Consider the following 17,111-nt stretch of genomic DNA (forward strand, 5'->3'; position numbering starts at 1 on the left):
CCCACCACAAATGAACAAGCATCTCTCTTTGGGCATCTGGTCTTTGATGCTGCCACGTGGGTCTATTTAGTGGCTTTAATTCAAGAAGAGATCTTGCGTGGCATGTGCCTCTAGCTCTAGTGGGGATATAAATGAAGGCAGTTATACTTGTTTTGGAGTTATATATATATATATATATATATATATATATATATATATATTTATTTATTTCTTGCTCACACAAATGCTCTTACAAATAAAATTACTCACATCCACAAAAGATCGTGAGAACACGCATAAGCCGATCCAATGGTCACAAGAAATGATAATACTTTTGCATAAAGATATTTTTTTCTCAACAAAATGACTTTGTTTTACAATCTCTCTTCTCACATACACTCTCTCTTCATGTGTTGTGTTTCTCCACTAATTCTTTTCTTTATTTATAGTGAAGATTGTCACCAACTATAATAAATAAGTTTTCTCGAAAGTTGAAACAAAAACAACTTTCAATGCATCGATTCAACTAAGATTCATCTAATAAAATATAATCTTTCATTTTTCATTTAAGTCACCTAAACCTTAGTGATAAAAATTCAATTTTCAATGTACATACACCTTATCTTTTGGTCTGAAACTCTACCATATTTAAACTCATATTATTAGTTATGATATTTTATGTCATTTTATTCATGTTTTAATAATACTTATATTAAAAAAATTAGTTGATTAATATCTTTAATAAAAAAATCTCTCTATTTATATTTTTTATTCACAGTAGTCAAATTCAAAATTTTTATTGAAAGATATAAATTCTATTCTATTCTTATCAACACCTTACTATCCTATCAACATTTTATTAAATATTTAGTCTCAGAAACAAATTCGAAAAAATAATAATAAAGGGACAGAATCTACTATTAAGTCTAAAAGTTCACTAAGTGGTTAACCATAATTAGAAAACAATATTACCTAATTGTTTTCTCTCACTGTTTTATTATAATAAGGTGTTGTTCACGGAAGAAAAGTGGCAGAAACAAAAAAGAAAAAGGTTAATAAGGGTCTTGGTTCTCGTATTCAATTTGAAGAATGAAGACTTCGGGAGTATTTTAACTATGAGCAAGTGTTTTATTTCACAGAATGAGGTTGGTTGTTCAGGGTTCATGTTTTGCAATGATTATGATGATATATATGAATTCACCAAAAAAAAAAAATGATAACACATTGGAGATCGATATTGTGATGAATTTCCAAGTCGGATTCTCAACCCAAATCTTTGTTCTCCTATCAATTGCATGTCCTTTACAATTCTGGTGCTTAACCCAAATTATAACTTCTTTCTAGGATGGTTGAGACTTGAGACCAGGCTGGTGACATTGATGCGTCAAAGCTCATAGGGTCATTTCCATATATAAACGCTATAGATATGATCTGCCATACTGTGGTATAGAAGCTAAGCAGAATCATATCTTACTCCTTTTTTGGCACTTCATAAATTTTAACCCCATTACCAAAAGGGTCATATTTTGCCTTAAAAAACATACAATGACTCCTTTGGTAATGTCGTCCACTTATCCCAACCTTTGGGTAATGTCGTCCATTTCGTAAACTTTCTTAGTTAGTTAGTGTGAATTATTATTATTATTATTATTATGATGCTTGAAACCAAAAGAAGGAGTTAAACTCTCTCCAACTGGAAGGTTAGGTTCCAGTACTGGAGATGATTATTTTCATGTGCAAACCCACGTTTGAGTAACTAAGAACCTGAATCAAATATACTATTAAACAGGAAGTCACGTAAACATTTAACTGTTTCATGGTCAAAATTCAGAGATCCTTTGACATTTTCAAGTTTTAGTTTGACATGTCCTTGCTCAGCTCATCACCTTTGACTTGGACATCAAATTCCAATTTCATATCGTGTAAAAACAAGGATTCCGTTGTATAACTTTTTTCCTCAATAATATAATATAATTTGTAAGTTAGTGTATTTTTAAAACAAGTAGTTGTATCAAGTGTGTATTTAATTTAGTTTATTTTGAAAATTTTAGTTTTGCCAATCTTTTAAAAATAAATAATTATTTTCTTAAAACTAATCTCAATCAAACATGTACTAATTATTATATATAAAAGTATATATAATGATGGACTGATCAAATAAATCAAACGAATAATTAACTAGTTTTCAAACGCGCATCTTATTAGTCAAATCAGTTCTCAAACTTGATGACATAAGACTAAATTTGAGTAAATAATTTTCTTTATTATGATTAATTCGACGAATGTTATATTTTAAAGAATGATTTTCATCATTTATTCTTTTTTTTTCTAAATTATTATTGATATGAAGTAATTCCATTAAAAATAATGATTAATCTTCAAAGATCCTAAATTAACAAAATTTCTTTCATACCCAAAAATCATCTAGAAATCAAACTCTAAAATCAATTTATTAATAAACACAAATTATTATCACTCGTGTTATTTATTTCCTTTAAAACAATATACTATCCCACGTAATTATTTGCACAATATATACATTCAAAAATTATAATGTACTAATTAACTGTTTAGTGGAATTTGCCCTTATTGGTATAATTGATATTCCCTGGCAAATAATCACTCTTTACTTGGCTTGCTAACTAACTCCTTTTAAAAAACAAATTGTAAGCATATATTTGTTAACGAATGTTTATAAAATTTACTAACATGCACCAATTATTTATGCACCAATTATTTATTAAAATGAGTAAGTTAGCTTTATCAAGCTACTGCAAAGTTCTTAAAATACACACAAAGCCAACCCACTCAATCTTAAAGATAAGTGGGTACAAGTCAGCAAATATAGGATTGGGTCAGTGCGTACTTAATTATATAATTAGTCCCTTCATTATAATTAAAAATTTAATTTAGACTTTTAATTATTTAAAAGTTTAATTAGGTTTTTTAATTATTTAAAAAATTGAATTAGGTCCTTTAATTATTAAAATATTCAATCATGTTCTTTAGTTGTTTTAAAAAAATTTAATTAGGTCTTTCAATTATTAAAAAGTTAAATCAAAATTTCTATATTTTATTATAGAAAAGGACCTAATACAAATTGTATTGTTTTAAATAATTAAAGAATCTAATTGAATTTTTTTAAATAATTAAAGAACCTAATTGAATTTGTAAATAATTGAGGAATTCAATTAAAGTGATTTAAACAATTGAATGATTAAATTAAATTTTTTAATAATTGAAGGATCCAATTTAACTTTTAATTACAATTAAGGAACTAATTCTATAATTAAGCCTTTAGTGAAAGTAATTTCCACGAGATGGTGAATTATTGATCAAATTTTGATTGAAAGAATGCATTAATTTCAGGGTTAAAAGTCTATTCTTCTTGAGAATGTAACATGTGAATATTACATACACATTTTGTCATAAGTTTTGATAAATTATTGACGTATATTATTGATTTTCAAGAATGTAATAACTTTTATTTTTATCATACTTTATCTCAGATTTATTGTCATGAAGAGGGACGAGAATGAGATATTTCTATGAGAATCAGGTGATTATATCCTAAAATAATATTAATTTCTTTTAATGTATTTTGTTATTTAAATTACTTTGAATTTTAGAAGATATTCTTAGGAATATTAACAATGTACTCAAACATATTTTTTTATATAAAAAAATACTCATGAGATATCTCGTGTTATATTTCTGAAAATAACATTTTCGAAAATAAAAAAAAAAAAATCGTGAAACAAATGTATCAAAAGACGTTCACATTTAGTATTGAGTAATTGACAATACTTGAAACAGAAATGTCATAAAAAAGAATACGTGAGAAATAAAAAAAAATGATACATGGATAATTTTATTGATATAGAAAATTAATATTTATTTACGGAATATCAATATTAATTAATATAATGTTAATTAATGACCTTTATAATCTTCTATTTATATACACATATGTCATTTATTAAAATAAAAAGTTTTTATATTATTTATTTCTCTTAAAATAATGAAATATTTGGCTGATTCACTTGATATGTTTAAATTATAAGATTTTAATACCTAAGAATATTCTAAATTTGTTGTTGATTCAACTAAAATGATTGTTAGCTTGTTTGAACTCCTGAATTTCAACCTTTCCTTTAATTTGAATTTTTGATAATTAATTTTTATATATAAAGGAGAGAGAAGGCTTGCATTAACGTTGATAATTTGACATATTATCCAAAGTCTTGAATAATCCCGTGAAATTTATTTCTTATATGAGAGTACTTAATCGTACAAAACTGGGAAAACTCACCCTACTTCACGCTGTAGATTCGATGAATAGTTCAAGAGAGAAAAAAAAATGTCCCTTATTTTTTCTTTTTCTTGGACCACGCATAAAAAACTTGACTCTACATAAAACCCAAGCCATAAAAAACTTGACCCACGCAATACCTAACTATTCAAACGTGGGATATTTTTCTTGACTAACCATGACAACAACATGTCCTAGATATCATTAAAAAAAAAACATATTCTAGAAAACTTGGGGTTGAATCTTTGGTGGTTGTTTCTTGAGAATCCAGACTTGTAAGGCAAAAATACAGTTACACACGCATGTAACATATTAGAAAATTCCCCCTTCCCTTCTCCTTCGTGCCCCTGTCCCCCACGTGATGTCTTACTTAATTTTCATATGACGAAAAAATTATTAGTAGTTTTAAACTATCATAAAATCTATTTTTTTTTAAAAAAAATATAAATTATATTAAATCCAAAATGATATAACAATAAACGGAGCATATCCCATTACACAAAACCAAAAGTCTCCTTATTAAAAAAGACCTATATCAAGATTTTAAAAGAAATGCAATAGATGCGTTTGTCTATACACAAAAAACTTAATTTTATTAATAACTTCTATTACAAAAAAAGTGATAATCTTCAAAAATCAGTTTATTTCTAGATAGTCAGACAACGAAATTTTCTCTTTAAACACTTAATGTGAATCTGCCCTAATTAAAGAGTCTCTATTAATTATATGTCTACATGACATATATAATTATATTTTCTCTAAAGAAAACATGTATCACATAATTATTTATCACAATAGCCTGATGAACAAATATTAAGTCTTAAATTACTTAGTAACTTTTTCTGTACAGTATATAATTTAAATATTATTAATTCTTCTTCTAAATAAAAAACTTAAATACATTTTTTTAAAAAAAGAAAATCTAAAACTATATATATAATTACTTAAAATTTATTAAAAATTATAATTTTTGATAAATTTTATTTCTTACATAATAATTTTTTCGACTAATTTATATTAAATAAAAAATAAAACTATCAAAATTCATAACTTTCAATAAACCTCAATCATATAAATTTCTTTTTGAAGGAAAGTATAAGAGGGAGAGTGGAAGTCAGATTTATGTTTTTGAAAAGATAAACACTTTGATAATGATCTGAGTAGTCAACGAGTCGCCAACCGAGTCGAAACCCGGTGACGCGTGTTCAAACTCACTCTTTGTTTCGTTGAAATTTCTGAGAAACGCCACGGCACCACCACAACGCCCTTTTTCATTTGGGTCCTTTGTTCTCTCCTTATAAATATCACGCACCCTTCAAAAACACACACACTTTTCTAAGATTTTCTCAGCTTCCTTTTCATTTGTTAAATTTTTCCACCATTTTCTGGCTTCAAACATCGTTCGGAAATGAGGACTGTGAACATTTTCGCCCTCCCACTTCTGGCTTTGTTCATCATGGCAATCTCTCGTCTGGCCCAAGCTCAGGACTTGCCTCTTTCTCCGGCACCTCCTCCTACCAGTGATGGTCAGTTAAATCAAATATTAACCTTTCAATTTGTATCAAGTAATGAAATTCCTTCTTTTTATCACCTTCTGTTTTATAACTTTTTAATCTTGTTTTGTTTTGGTTGTCGCAGGAACCGCAATTGATCAAGGAATTGCTTACATTCTTATGGTGGTGGCTCTCGGAATCACATACATGATTCATTAACTTTTTCTTGTTCTTCTTCTTATTATCATCATCATGGCGATTAGAGAATATTTCAGGATTTTTTTGTACTGTAATTATTATTGATGAAATTTATTATTATTTATTCTGAAACATTTTCTTCAGAGGATGGTTTCCTTCTTCTTCTTCTCTCTCTTTCTTTTTTTTGTGTTCAGATTTCCTTTTGTTGTATATATGGGGAATTCTTCTCTCTTCTTTTTTTTTTCATTATTCAAGCTTCCATATTTTAATGACGCGGTTTGGCTTTTTCTCTGTCAGATTTAGAAAAAAATGGACCCGTGATAGAGATAGGAATAGGATTCTACTCTTATGCTTAAAAAGAAAATCTTATTTGATGACTTTAGAAAAAAAAAACCCTAAAATAATTGATTCCCAATTCATACATACTTACAACTGGTCAAGCCGTGCAAATTTGAATGTTAAGGGGTCAAAGGATTTATAACCAATTATTTAATAATGGGCTTTTATTGGGTTAAGAGGATATCCTACTAGCACGCAAAGTGCCTCAGTTATTCTTTAACTTGGTTCTCTGAACTTGCATTGTTCATGTTTTGTTAATCAATTTTCACTTTTTTTTTTAAATACAAGTACTATTTAAATTGAATTTCAGATTCTGGTTTATTTTACTTAAGGTTACTGACTTGGCCCTTCATTTCACATAACGAGGTGTTAAGAAAAAATGGAAAGAACTCATCCAAAATGTTGCTTATATATATCTTTATGAAAAATCACACACACGCATTATATTGGACAGGAAACAAAAATCTAAAGCTAGACAATCAAGTGAATGGAATGGGTTATTATAGTATGTGTTTGGATACCATTGGAAATCAATTATGGGATTTAAAATCGCGGCATCACTGTGAAATGTTTGAAGCTACTATATGTTGTTGTTGTTATACCGTGGGTTAATAATTGATTTTTTTTTGTGTGTGTGTGGTGTCACCCCAAACACACTAATACTCATCGAGACGAAAAAAAGTGGTAAACCAAACCTTTAACTGGGTTTTACTTCGATATCCCGTGCATCATTTGCAATAATTTGGACAAAAAAACATCATAAAGAAATGTTTGACGGGTTAGTTTCAAAATAATGATAGTAGAGGAATGCTAGTTAAAAATAATTAAATTTTTAAAAATCTGTAACTATAAAAGTTTTGCAACATTTTTAAAATTTATTGTAAATGATGCATGGTAAGTTACTTGGATGAAATTCAATTTACTCCTCTAAACTATGATTTACATTGTACATATTTCAATTCAAATATACACTTTGTTCAATTTTACAAACAAAAATTAAAGATTCTATTTTTCTTTTCTAGCATTCATTGTAAAAATATAACATTCTTCCTCTTTTTAGAGAAAAAATATACTATTTTTCTCTTTATAATCTTCATTCTAGAAATAGTTACAATTTTCCACTTTTTGAAAAAATATAGTATTATTTATTTTCTTTTTAATAATATTTTCCTTTTGTAATGTATTCTTGTTACTTTAAGGGGCGTTTAGTACAATTTTTTTATATAAATTTCCTTAGAATCTGAAGTTGGAATTCTTTGTATAGCATGTTTGATTTTTTTTTAAAAAAAAAAAAAAACTTCCAGAAACAATGTTTTTCAAAAAAAAATTGGATGTTTTTCAAAACAATATTTTCGTGGGAGAGGGAGAAAATATCACGCTAATCTTATTAAATTATTTAAAATACTAAATAATTAAAAATCATGATAAAAATATTAAGTTACTCTTTTATTCCAAAAAATCTTATATGGAAGTATTTATGATCAATCAAACAAATTTAATCATTTTTAAAAATCATGATTTCAGGATTCGTAATTTTCAGAAATGATGATTGCATTTCTTGTATCAAATGCCCCCTAAAAACTATAAATATAAATTATTGCATTTGCAATCAAATGAATTTATTAACTTTCTTTTGTTATCATGGAGTAAGAACTTGAACTTTGAGATACCAACTAATATTATATCTTTCAATCGTTGTTCATTTTGTTTCTATTCTCACATTTTTGTTTTTGTTTTTGGATTTTGTCATTGTTTGTGAGGTTCCAACTTGAAAACTTTAGGAAAGCAAGCCGAATATCATGTACAAATTGTGCACCGAAATTTGCTCTCTAAGGCAATGATCATTGCCATGATACAATATTTTTCTTCGCCTACTTTCTAACAATTTAAAAGTAAATTTTACTTTAATGCTTGTTGGTTATTACTATTATTAGTATTATTAAACAGTAACATAATTCATTCGGATTTAGTAGATTTTTAGAACATAACTAATATAGGGTTTTTTTTTTTGTAAAAAATTGCTTAATGTATATAGCAATTTTTATTAGAAATTAATGGAATTTTTTGGGCAGTAGTATGTAAAACTAATAAAAGATTTTATTTTCATTTTCTATGTATATTTTTTTTATTATAGTCGGCTCCTTCTATCATTTAAATCTGACTCTGTCCATGCTTGAACTTGTTCTACTTTCTTAGGTCTTAGAGGCTACACTCTACAGGCCTTTTTTATGGATGAGTCTGATCCAAGTTTGATGCGGGAGAATGCATCATCTTCTACACTTGAGCTTAAGTTTGAGCTTGAAATGTTTGTTTACCCCAAATGCCTAAAATACTTTAAATTTATACATTTCTTGCTTATATTTTCTCTTACTCATTAATGTAAGTCTCATTTTATTTTCCAACAAACTTAGTGGTGCTCGTGACAATGCTGCTATTAAATAATGCTTCATTTTTCTCTTAGCATGTACTATTAAATATGCCTCACATAGTCACATTATCAAATAACAGGAAAATTATAATTTCAATAGAAAATACTAATAACCCACACAGTTAAATGTAAGTTAAGGTAGAGATAGAGAAGTTCAGTTAAAAAAATTGAGAGTTTCTGAGAATTTCTCTGCCTAATAATACATGTCCAAGTAAAGCATTATGATACATGTCATTAAGCAGCCTAACCGAAAAATAATAAATTATAACAATGCTGCTCCAAAAGAAAAGAAAAATCAGTTCACATGGCAAGTTGCTCCATAAACAGCTCCACAAGGGAATGGGATGCAGCATGTCATGTGCATCACGTGCCCAAGTTACTATACACATTACAGAATGTGATAACATATTGTGATCCACATAATCTAGGTAGAAATATTTGGTGGCATTGGTCTTGGGGTAGAGTGTTTTTTGTTCAGATAATATTTGGTGGAGTTGGTCTTGGGGTAGGGTGTTACAATACACATTAAAGATAATATTTTTTGTTCAGTTGAGGTTTTCTGATTTGCTTTTACTACTTGGTCGGTGAATAACAACACCATTCTAGGAAACCTAAAAAGAAAAAGTAAGGTCCTAGAGAGTGGCCAATTCCCTTGTTTCAAATCCAAAACCACGTGCTTATAGTTATATTCAAAGTCTCCTCACTTCTCACTGAACTTACTTGCACACATTGTTGAGTTGAGAACACTTGAACTATTTGTTCTAGTAAAGCCATGGATATAAGAAATTGTTGCCTTTCATGCAAGAGAACCATCATGAAATCAGGAAGCTATTGTTGCAATGAGATTGAGCATGCAAATTGTAAATCAAGTAAGATGAGGTGGAAAGTGTTGTGGATGAAGCTCAAGAAAGAGAAGAAGAAGCTGTTTGAGTCTGCATCCTCTCCCCTTCAGGTCCCTTATGATCCATACACTTACTCTCAGAATTTTGACCAAGGGACTGCAAAGGATGAGCCAGATAACTTCTCTAGATCCTTCTCTGTTCGGTTTGCTGATCCTTCTACTTCTAGAGTACTTATGAAGAAAAGGGTAGTTTGAGGCAAGGCTTTGGAAACTTGATATTTAACTATCTCTGATTGCAATGTTTAGTGTGCTTACATTAATGTACCTCTAACTCTCTCATTTTCCCCTCAACACTTGGCCTGATTCCATGTGGTAACCACTTTTCTGAATAATTAATCTAACATGTGAATATATGTGTTTCTTAAGGTCGTGGTACCTTAAGTTCAGGCCGAATTTTTATTTATTTGCCTTCTGATTGAATATTGGTTGAAGGGAGTATCATTAATGAATTGAATGTAAGAATTTTACCTAGTTTTGAAGTTAATGATTTTATCATCTGCTAGGACTTTAGAACTCACATAAATATTGCCACATTGTCACCTCAGTTTTCTTCTATTTTATATTTAAGTAGTTTCATAAAGTATTCATTATAAGGGGCTAAAGTACTCCCTTTATTCAAACTTCTTAATCCTCCTTGTAGTCAATATCACCTAGTGGGATAAGTTCATAATACTTTAGTTGTTATTGTTGTTGTATTACTGTTCTTCAAAGTGGTTCAGCATCACACAAGCTCTTACGTATATAAATTATTATTACTAAGAAGATGCTTAAAACTTATTGCTTAGCATCCAAAGAAAGAGAAAAAAAAAACATTGTATTAAGTAGTTGATCCAAATGATGTATATGTTTAGTGTTTACAAACACCCTCGGAGAATGAAGTTTCAAAGCCAAGGAGAATCGTAAATAGGAGTTGCAACAGACTTAACTTTGAGAAACTTATGAAGTGCTTCCAGTCCATAATCTCTTCCAAATCCACTCATCTTATACCCTCCAAAAGGGCAGTCAATATCAAAGGCAAAGAAGCAATTGATCCAAATGATGCCTGCACGGATGGACCTTGATACAGTGTTTGCAATATCCAAGTTCTTGGTCACAATCCCTGCTGCTAGGCCATATTTGGAATTGTTGGCTTTCTTAATTGCATCCTCAATGGTCCTGTTGCACGCATACCATACTTGATTCAACATTCAAATGCACAATAACAAACTTCTTTTCTTGTACTAAGCGAAAAGGAATATAAGATAGGCTTACTTGAACTTGGAAAGTGTCATCACAGGTCCAAATATTTCCTCTTGTGCAATTAGCATGTCCTCCTAAATGAATTTCTCAAAAAGAAACCAAAAAAATTAAGGTCGACTGTCAATTATGATAAAGATAGCTGGTTTCATGCTTCTTTTAGAGTTGAAATGCACCTTAACATTGACAAAAATGGTAGGCTCAATGTAGTATCCCTTGTTGCCCGCTGGCTTACCCCCAGTCAACAGTGTGGCTCCTTCACTCTTTCCATGCTCAATATAGGAAATAATTTTATCATATTGAGCCTTACTAGTCTGCATTAAAAAATCATGTCAGAGAAGAATTACATTTAACAATTTTATTTTTATGCTAGCAGCTACATGGAGATTGAAAGAAAATATGTTAAGAGGGTTTCCAGTAATAAGGTACATCACTTAAATTCTAGTGTGAACATAGTTGTACAATTGTGCAAATTTAGAGTAATCTTACTTGGGGTCCTTGCTGAACTTTAGGATCAAAGGGGTCTCCCACTACCCAAGTTTTAGCCTTCTCCACTACCTTCTTCTCAAATTCATCATAAATCCCTTCCTGGACATAAACTCTGGAGAATGCAACACAGATTTCTCCCTGAAAATTATAGTATTTCAAACAGTATAAGTCTGTTCTTTTCGAAGTTATAAAATTTCCTGGGAAGAAAATATACCTTGTTATGTAGGATGCCAAAGAGAGCAAGGTCAACAGCTTTGTCTACATCAGCATCATCAAAAATCAAAACTGGTGACTTTCCTCCTAATTCGAGTGAAACTGGTTTCAAATTGCTCAAGGCCGCAGCCTGCATTATTTTACGACCTGTTTCTGTTGAACCTGTAAAACTGACCTGTAGCATAAAACATAATCACAGCAAACCTTAGGAGTTGGTGACAAATGCAATAATACCCTTGTACTTGATCAATGCTATAGAACGTTTCACACTCAAATTACCGCATCAATGTCCATATGTGAACTTATTGCAGCCCCTGCAATTGAGCCAAATCCGGGTACTACATTCAGCACTCCATCTGGGATACCAGCCTTGATGAAAAGGGAAAACAAAAAACACCTAGTCAACTTATATTCATGTCCATCTTCCATGTATTAATGATACTAACAAACCAAACATAAATTTCCAAGATAGCAACATATGTCACATGCTAATGTTCCTAAGGTAGCGTTTGACTCAAAAGACTTGTGTTCCATTTTCTTTGATTCAATTAAAAAGGGTGGAACCAAAATGTACCACTTTTTTACACCATGTTCTATATTTAAGATTTGCCAAACATAAAATAAAACAGAACACATATATTAAGTTACACATTGACTATTGATATGGCGAAAATACTTAATGTAATATGGAGTGAGAGTCTCTTCACTTATATACACCATTTTGGGCCGTATCATTAGACAATGTGAAATCTCCAACATGTTATGTTCTGTCCTATTTTAACACCTCTACCAAATGCTAGTTTAGCTGCTTTTGATAAGCAACTAATAAACAAATGTGTTAAACCATACCAGCCTAGCAAGATGAGCATAAAAGAGTGATGAGAGAGGTGTTTGCTCAGCAGGCTTGATGACCATGGTGCAGCCAGCAGCCAAGGCCGGGGCAACCTTGGCGAAGAACATGACGGTAGGGAAATTCCAAGGGATAATGTGTCCAACAACACCAACAGGTTCCATCAGAGAATACAAGTGGAGGTCACGAGATGTTTTGAACACATCTCCATGAATTTTATCAGCAGCGCCGGCATAGTAACGTAGGATGTTGGATGCTTCAGGAACATCCACAGCCTTACACCAACTGAATAGCTTTCCCCCATCAATGGTGTCCAATGCTGCTATTTCTTCTGCGTTCTGTTCAATTAGCTCTGACCATTTCAGCATAATCTTTGCTCTTTCCTGTCCAAAATCCCATGATCATAACAAGTTAGTTAATGCTGCTCACTGCTTTTGAAAGCTTGAGAACATTGCCTGATTGCCTATCTTTTGCGTGTAAAATTATTGAGACTTGACTTCTTTATTATTATTATTATTCAGAAGTTGTACGTTAGATAGTGTGTGAACCTTTTGCAAACTCGATTTCATATAATTTTATACTATCATTTTTATATTGACATTCAATACAAATTCACCTTATTGTCGTATCAGATTAATAAACATGATAAGATAGTAAAATGGTGATGTAGGTATAAAAATATATTGAAAGGACATGCAAATTAAACTATTTTTATTTTGATAACCATGGAGAGAAACGAATTGAAATAGACCCCATATGAAAATAAGTAGAGCAAATTATATTAACTCTCCCTAACTCTTAGGGATTTTTTTTAAATTGCACATAATCTTTTTTTTTTTGTTAACGTTTAAGCAACTCCCTTACAAGGGACAGAAGGTATAATGTATTTCTTATGTATGTATAAAGGTGCCAGTCTAATGTTTTTCAGACGATTAAGGAATATTAATAGAGATAAAGAAAAGAGGGATCATAAAAATTTGACAAAACTTCGTGACAGCAACTAATTAAATAAATAAAAGTGGTGACTAGAATAGTTTTTTTCTTTTTGGGACAGAGACTAGAATAGTTTATAAAGCATTTGTTTTCAAACAATTCAATTTCTTTTTTCAACTTCGTTATGAATAATGTTGGACAGACAATTGTTTACCTTGAAAATGAAAACTCAGTTCTGCTTTGGCAGTGATGATTGCACAATTTATATATTTTAATTTGACTTTAATTTTATTTAATGTGTGATTTGGGTTATACATCCCTTCATGTTCACCACTTCTTTTTGGTGCCTCGATAATAAATGATGAGTGGTCTTTTGGATTAATTTTGAATATTATTTGATAATATCTTAGAATGTGAGTTGACCTAACTCAATCCCAAAAATTAACTCAAGTGGTGAGGATTATTCCTCACTTATGTACTTTAATTTGGTTTTATTTATAGCGGATGTGGAATTGGGTTTTTTCCAACACAACTTTTCATTTAATTATAGTTATAATTGAAATAAAAGATAGGTGAAGAGATGAACTTACAGCACCGGGCATGCGTGGCCATGGACCACAATCAAATGCTTCACGTGCGGCCTTCACAGCAATATCAACATCTTCTTTGTTAGCCTCTGCTATTTCAGCAATCACTTCCTCTGTTCTTGGGTCAACGGTCTCAAACGTTTTTCCTTTTGTTTTTCCAGAAAAGAAAAATTCCAAATGCATATAAGTTTTAATAAGTCAATTTAATTATTCAAAAATAAAAAAAAAGAAGGAATCATGACCCTTGGCTATGATTAGGCAAGCTTACAAGCAAAAATTATATCACTTTAAGCTCATGCTCACATATTTATAGTTCAATTTCCTCTTGCTAAGTTTAGATAGTTCCCTGTATGAAATCTTTGCTCGTATTATAGTTAGAAAACAAAAGTTAATTTGTGGTTAATATAGTCTTGATTGATATTTGATCTCTATGCATTTTTTATATAATTTGATCTCTTTAATATTTTGAAACTATGAAAGAAACAAAATAATATAGATTAACAAATGTGTACTGCAGTTATCTGATAGTTTTAAATTCGTTTTTACTTGCAAAAGAATAATTTTAAATTAGTTGGAAATAAAATAAAGTACTAACAATTTAACCTGCATTAACAATTCTCACTTGAATGCATGTCAAGAGGATGGTGTTGTATCATTCATTACTATTCTTATCAAACCAACCCCTCCTCCCTATTAAATGGACTTTCCAAATTGTATGTGATTACAAAATAAAGCTTCCACTTCTTGAATAAAGATATATTTCTATATCAGGTGCATGTATAATCCATTTTGGTTCTATGTAAAAATATTGTTTCTTATATATACGAGTTTAATTTCTACTATAACCAACTAATAAAAAATCAGTATTGATATGACTTTTATAAAAATTATTACAAAAAAAAAACAAAATATTTATAACATATTATGATTTGTAACTAGACAACATAAAAAAAATCCTTTACAACTTTCAGTGCATAAACTATTTGCTTCACATATAAAGGAAGAAACATTTAACTAATGTTGTAGAATAGAGGTAAATGATGAGGAAAGTAATTGGAACCTGAAACAGAATCTAGGAATTCTCCATTGATGAAAAGCTTGGTAAACTTTATTGTTGGAATCTTGACAAAGGATTCTAAGTGACCATTGCTGAGATTTTCCATTCTTATCCACTTCAGTGACTGATCTGCTAGCTGAGTGTGAAGAAGTGCCAAACAACAAGTTTTTGGAGGCAGGGTAGAGAGTGTTTAGAGGGAGAACAAGAGTTATTTATATGTAGCACAACACAACACATGCATTTCTATCTCACTAGCTTATTGCTGCTATATAATATATATATTGGTAGGATGGTTGATCATTTGGTAGGTAGGTGGACAGATATCAATCTCAAAACAGTTTAGTTTGTTGGCAATTGGCATCCCCTAATACATGGAATTCACCCTTTTTCCCTTTCGCATTTTCCACGTTAAATGCCACATGGTCAAAATTTGTGGGAATACAAAGAATGATGCACAACCAAGAAAAGAGGAAAATAAAAGTATTAAATGTAGAATTTAATTTCAATTTCAGTTTTATATATTTATTAACTATTATAATTTCTATTCAATTTTTTTAATTTACTATTATATTTAACTAAAATTTCATATTTAACGAAAATAATTTTTAATTGTATGTTTACTTTGACTATATATTTAATAAAATTTAATAAATTTATTGTGATTAGTAAATACAACATTCAAATAGTATTTAATTATGTAGCTTAATTTTAGTATATATTATATATTATATTTAACAAATACTATAGTCCATATGTTATGATTAAGTAAAACTGACTATATATGTTGACTATGAGTATATATTTATATATTATATTTAGAAAATACTATAGTCAATATATATGTTTACTTCTGAGTTCTGACGTTACCCTTTTTTTTCTTTTCCTTCCCTAGAATCAAACAATTTACTGAGACTTACAAACAAATTAATTGTGTCTGTGTAGTCGTTATTAGATCAAGTATAGTACACAATCCTCATTTTCAATTAGCTAGCGTTATTGTTAAAACAAATTGTCAGTAGTAAAAAAAGAATGATCAAACTTACTTTTGGACACAAAATCACAAATAGCTAGCTCCGGTATCACCTTGTATTAGTGTATCTTATATGATTTGTCAAACCTTTTTCTTTTAATATAAAAGTCACACATGAAATGGTTTAGCTGCCAACACTAGATTATAGGAGTAGATACAAATTAAGTTTTATAAGACTTAATCTTAATTTGTTATCTAAATTTAAGGTCTATTATATTCGGACCTATTTATCTATATAAGTTTTCTTTATTGCCTATTCTAACTTAAAAGTTTATTTAAACACCTACTTTATAATATGATATTTAAATAAGATTATAAATTTATCTCTAATAGGCTAATAAACTTAACTTTATACGCAAGCCAATGGGCACTTAAATTACTAATAACTATATAATGTTAAAATATTGTAATAAAAATTTAATACAATATATTGTTATTATACAATGGCTTTTTCTTAACTAGGTAAAATTTTAAAATATATCTTGACTTAATTTTTTAATAATAAATTTGACCTTGAAATTTGGTATAAACTAGAGAATAATTAACGCCCAACAAATAGTATGACGTATGTGCAAGCAAATTTTACTTACAATACCAAATTTTTAACTTTAGAATTGTTAATTTGGAAAGGTTTATTTAATTATTATCTTTTAACTAAAAGATTCATTTGACAACCATTCTTGTGAAGACATTAATCAAAACTAAAATAAAAAAAAATGTTTAATTAATTATTTTTTATTCTATACATGTGTCTACTTTTCGTTTTAATTAGTTATGTATCTAAAACTTCTATATTTTTATTATCCTTCTACGAGCAATTTCTTTATATTTTAGTCCTATGCTTCAATTTTATGACAGTTTATTTCTGCCAAAAACTAATAACAATGGATTAAAACATAAGAAAAATGGTCGTATAAAAACTAAATTCTAAACCTTTTATGTATATGAATTAAAACAAACAAACAAAAAAATAATACATTCACATAGATCAAATAATAACTAAACCTAAAAAGAAAGGTCTTCCTCACCTTACTTGATTAGAAGAAAAAAAATTATGAAAGAAGAA

The 17,111-nt window shown here is 29.4% G+C and overlaps 2 protein-coding genes and 1 long non-coding RNA gene across 3 annotated transcripts; 2 read left to right on the forward strand and 1 right to left on the reverse strand.

The window, feature by feature from the left end:
- The first annotated feature begins 5,570 nt into the window (after positions 1–5,570).
- On the forward strand, positions 5,571–6,125 carry LOC114418571. Its single transcript, XR_003668054.1, has 2 exons — positions 5,571–5,817; positions 5,930–6,125. It is a non-coding gene; the product is annotated as an uncharacterized LOC114418571 (long non-coding RNA).
- Positions 6,126–9,521: 3,396 nt separating this feature from the next.
- Positions 9,522–9,845, forward strand: LOC114419732. The gene has a single exon (XM_028385501.1). The coding sequence runs from the start codon at positions 9,522–9,524 to the stop codon at positions 9,843–9,845; it is 324 nt and encodes a 107-aa protein (XP_028241302.1).
- Positions 9,846–10,437: 592 nt separating this feature from the next.
- Positions 10,438–15,252, reverse strand: LOC114418572 (aldehyde dehydrogenase family 2 member C4-like). The gene is made up of 9 exons (XM_028383994.1): positions 15,019–15,252; positions 13,962–14,104; positions 12,438–12,821; positions 11,868–11,957; positions 11,590–11,763; positions 11,376–11,513; positions 11,063–11,200; positions 10,902–10,963; positions 10,438–10,805 (listed from the first exon to the last, which is right to left on the reverse strand). Exons 1-9 carry the CDS (start codon positions 15,119–15,121, stop codon positions 10,532–10,534), a joined length of 1,506 nt encoding a protein of 501 aa, XP_028239795.1. The 5' UTR covers positions 15,122–15,252; the 3' UTR covers positions 10,438–10,531.
- Between the last annotated feature and the right edge of the window lie 1,859 nt (positions 15,253–17,111).

The sequence above is a fragment of the Glycine soja genome, chromosome 7 (assembly GCF_004193775.1).
Source record: "Glycine soja cultivar W05 chromosome 7, ASM419377v2, whole genome shotgun sequence".
In the NCBI taxonomy this organism is placed as follows: Eukaryota; Viridiplantae; Streptophyta; class Magnoliopsida; order Fabales; family Fabaceae; genus Glycine; species Glycine soja.

Bases quoted from the DNA above. Each gene is read 5' to 3' on its own strand.
- LOC114419732 (XM_028385501.1), top strand. From the start codon at position 9,522: ATGGATATAAGAAATTGTTGCCTTTCATGCAAGAGAACCATCATGAAA.
- LOC114418572 (XM_028383994.1), bottom strand. From the start codon at position 15,121: ATGGAAAATCTCAGCAATGGTCACTTAGAATCCTTTGTCAAGATTCCA. The intron at 11,764-11,867 runs GTAATTTGAGTG...TTTATGCTACAG, and splicing joins CACATATGGACATTGATGCG to GTCAGTTTTACAGGTTCAAC. The intron at 11,514-11,589 runs GTATATTTTCTT...TATAATTTTCAG, and splicing joins TTGGCATCCTACATAACAAG to GGAGAAATCTGTGTTGCATT.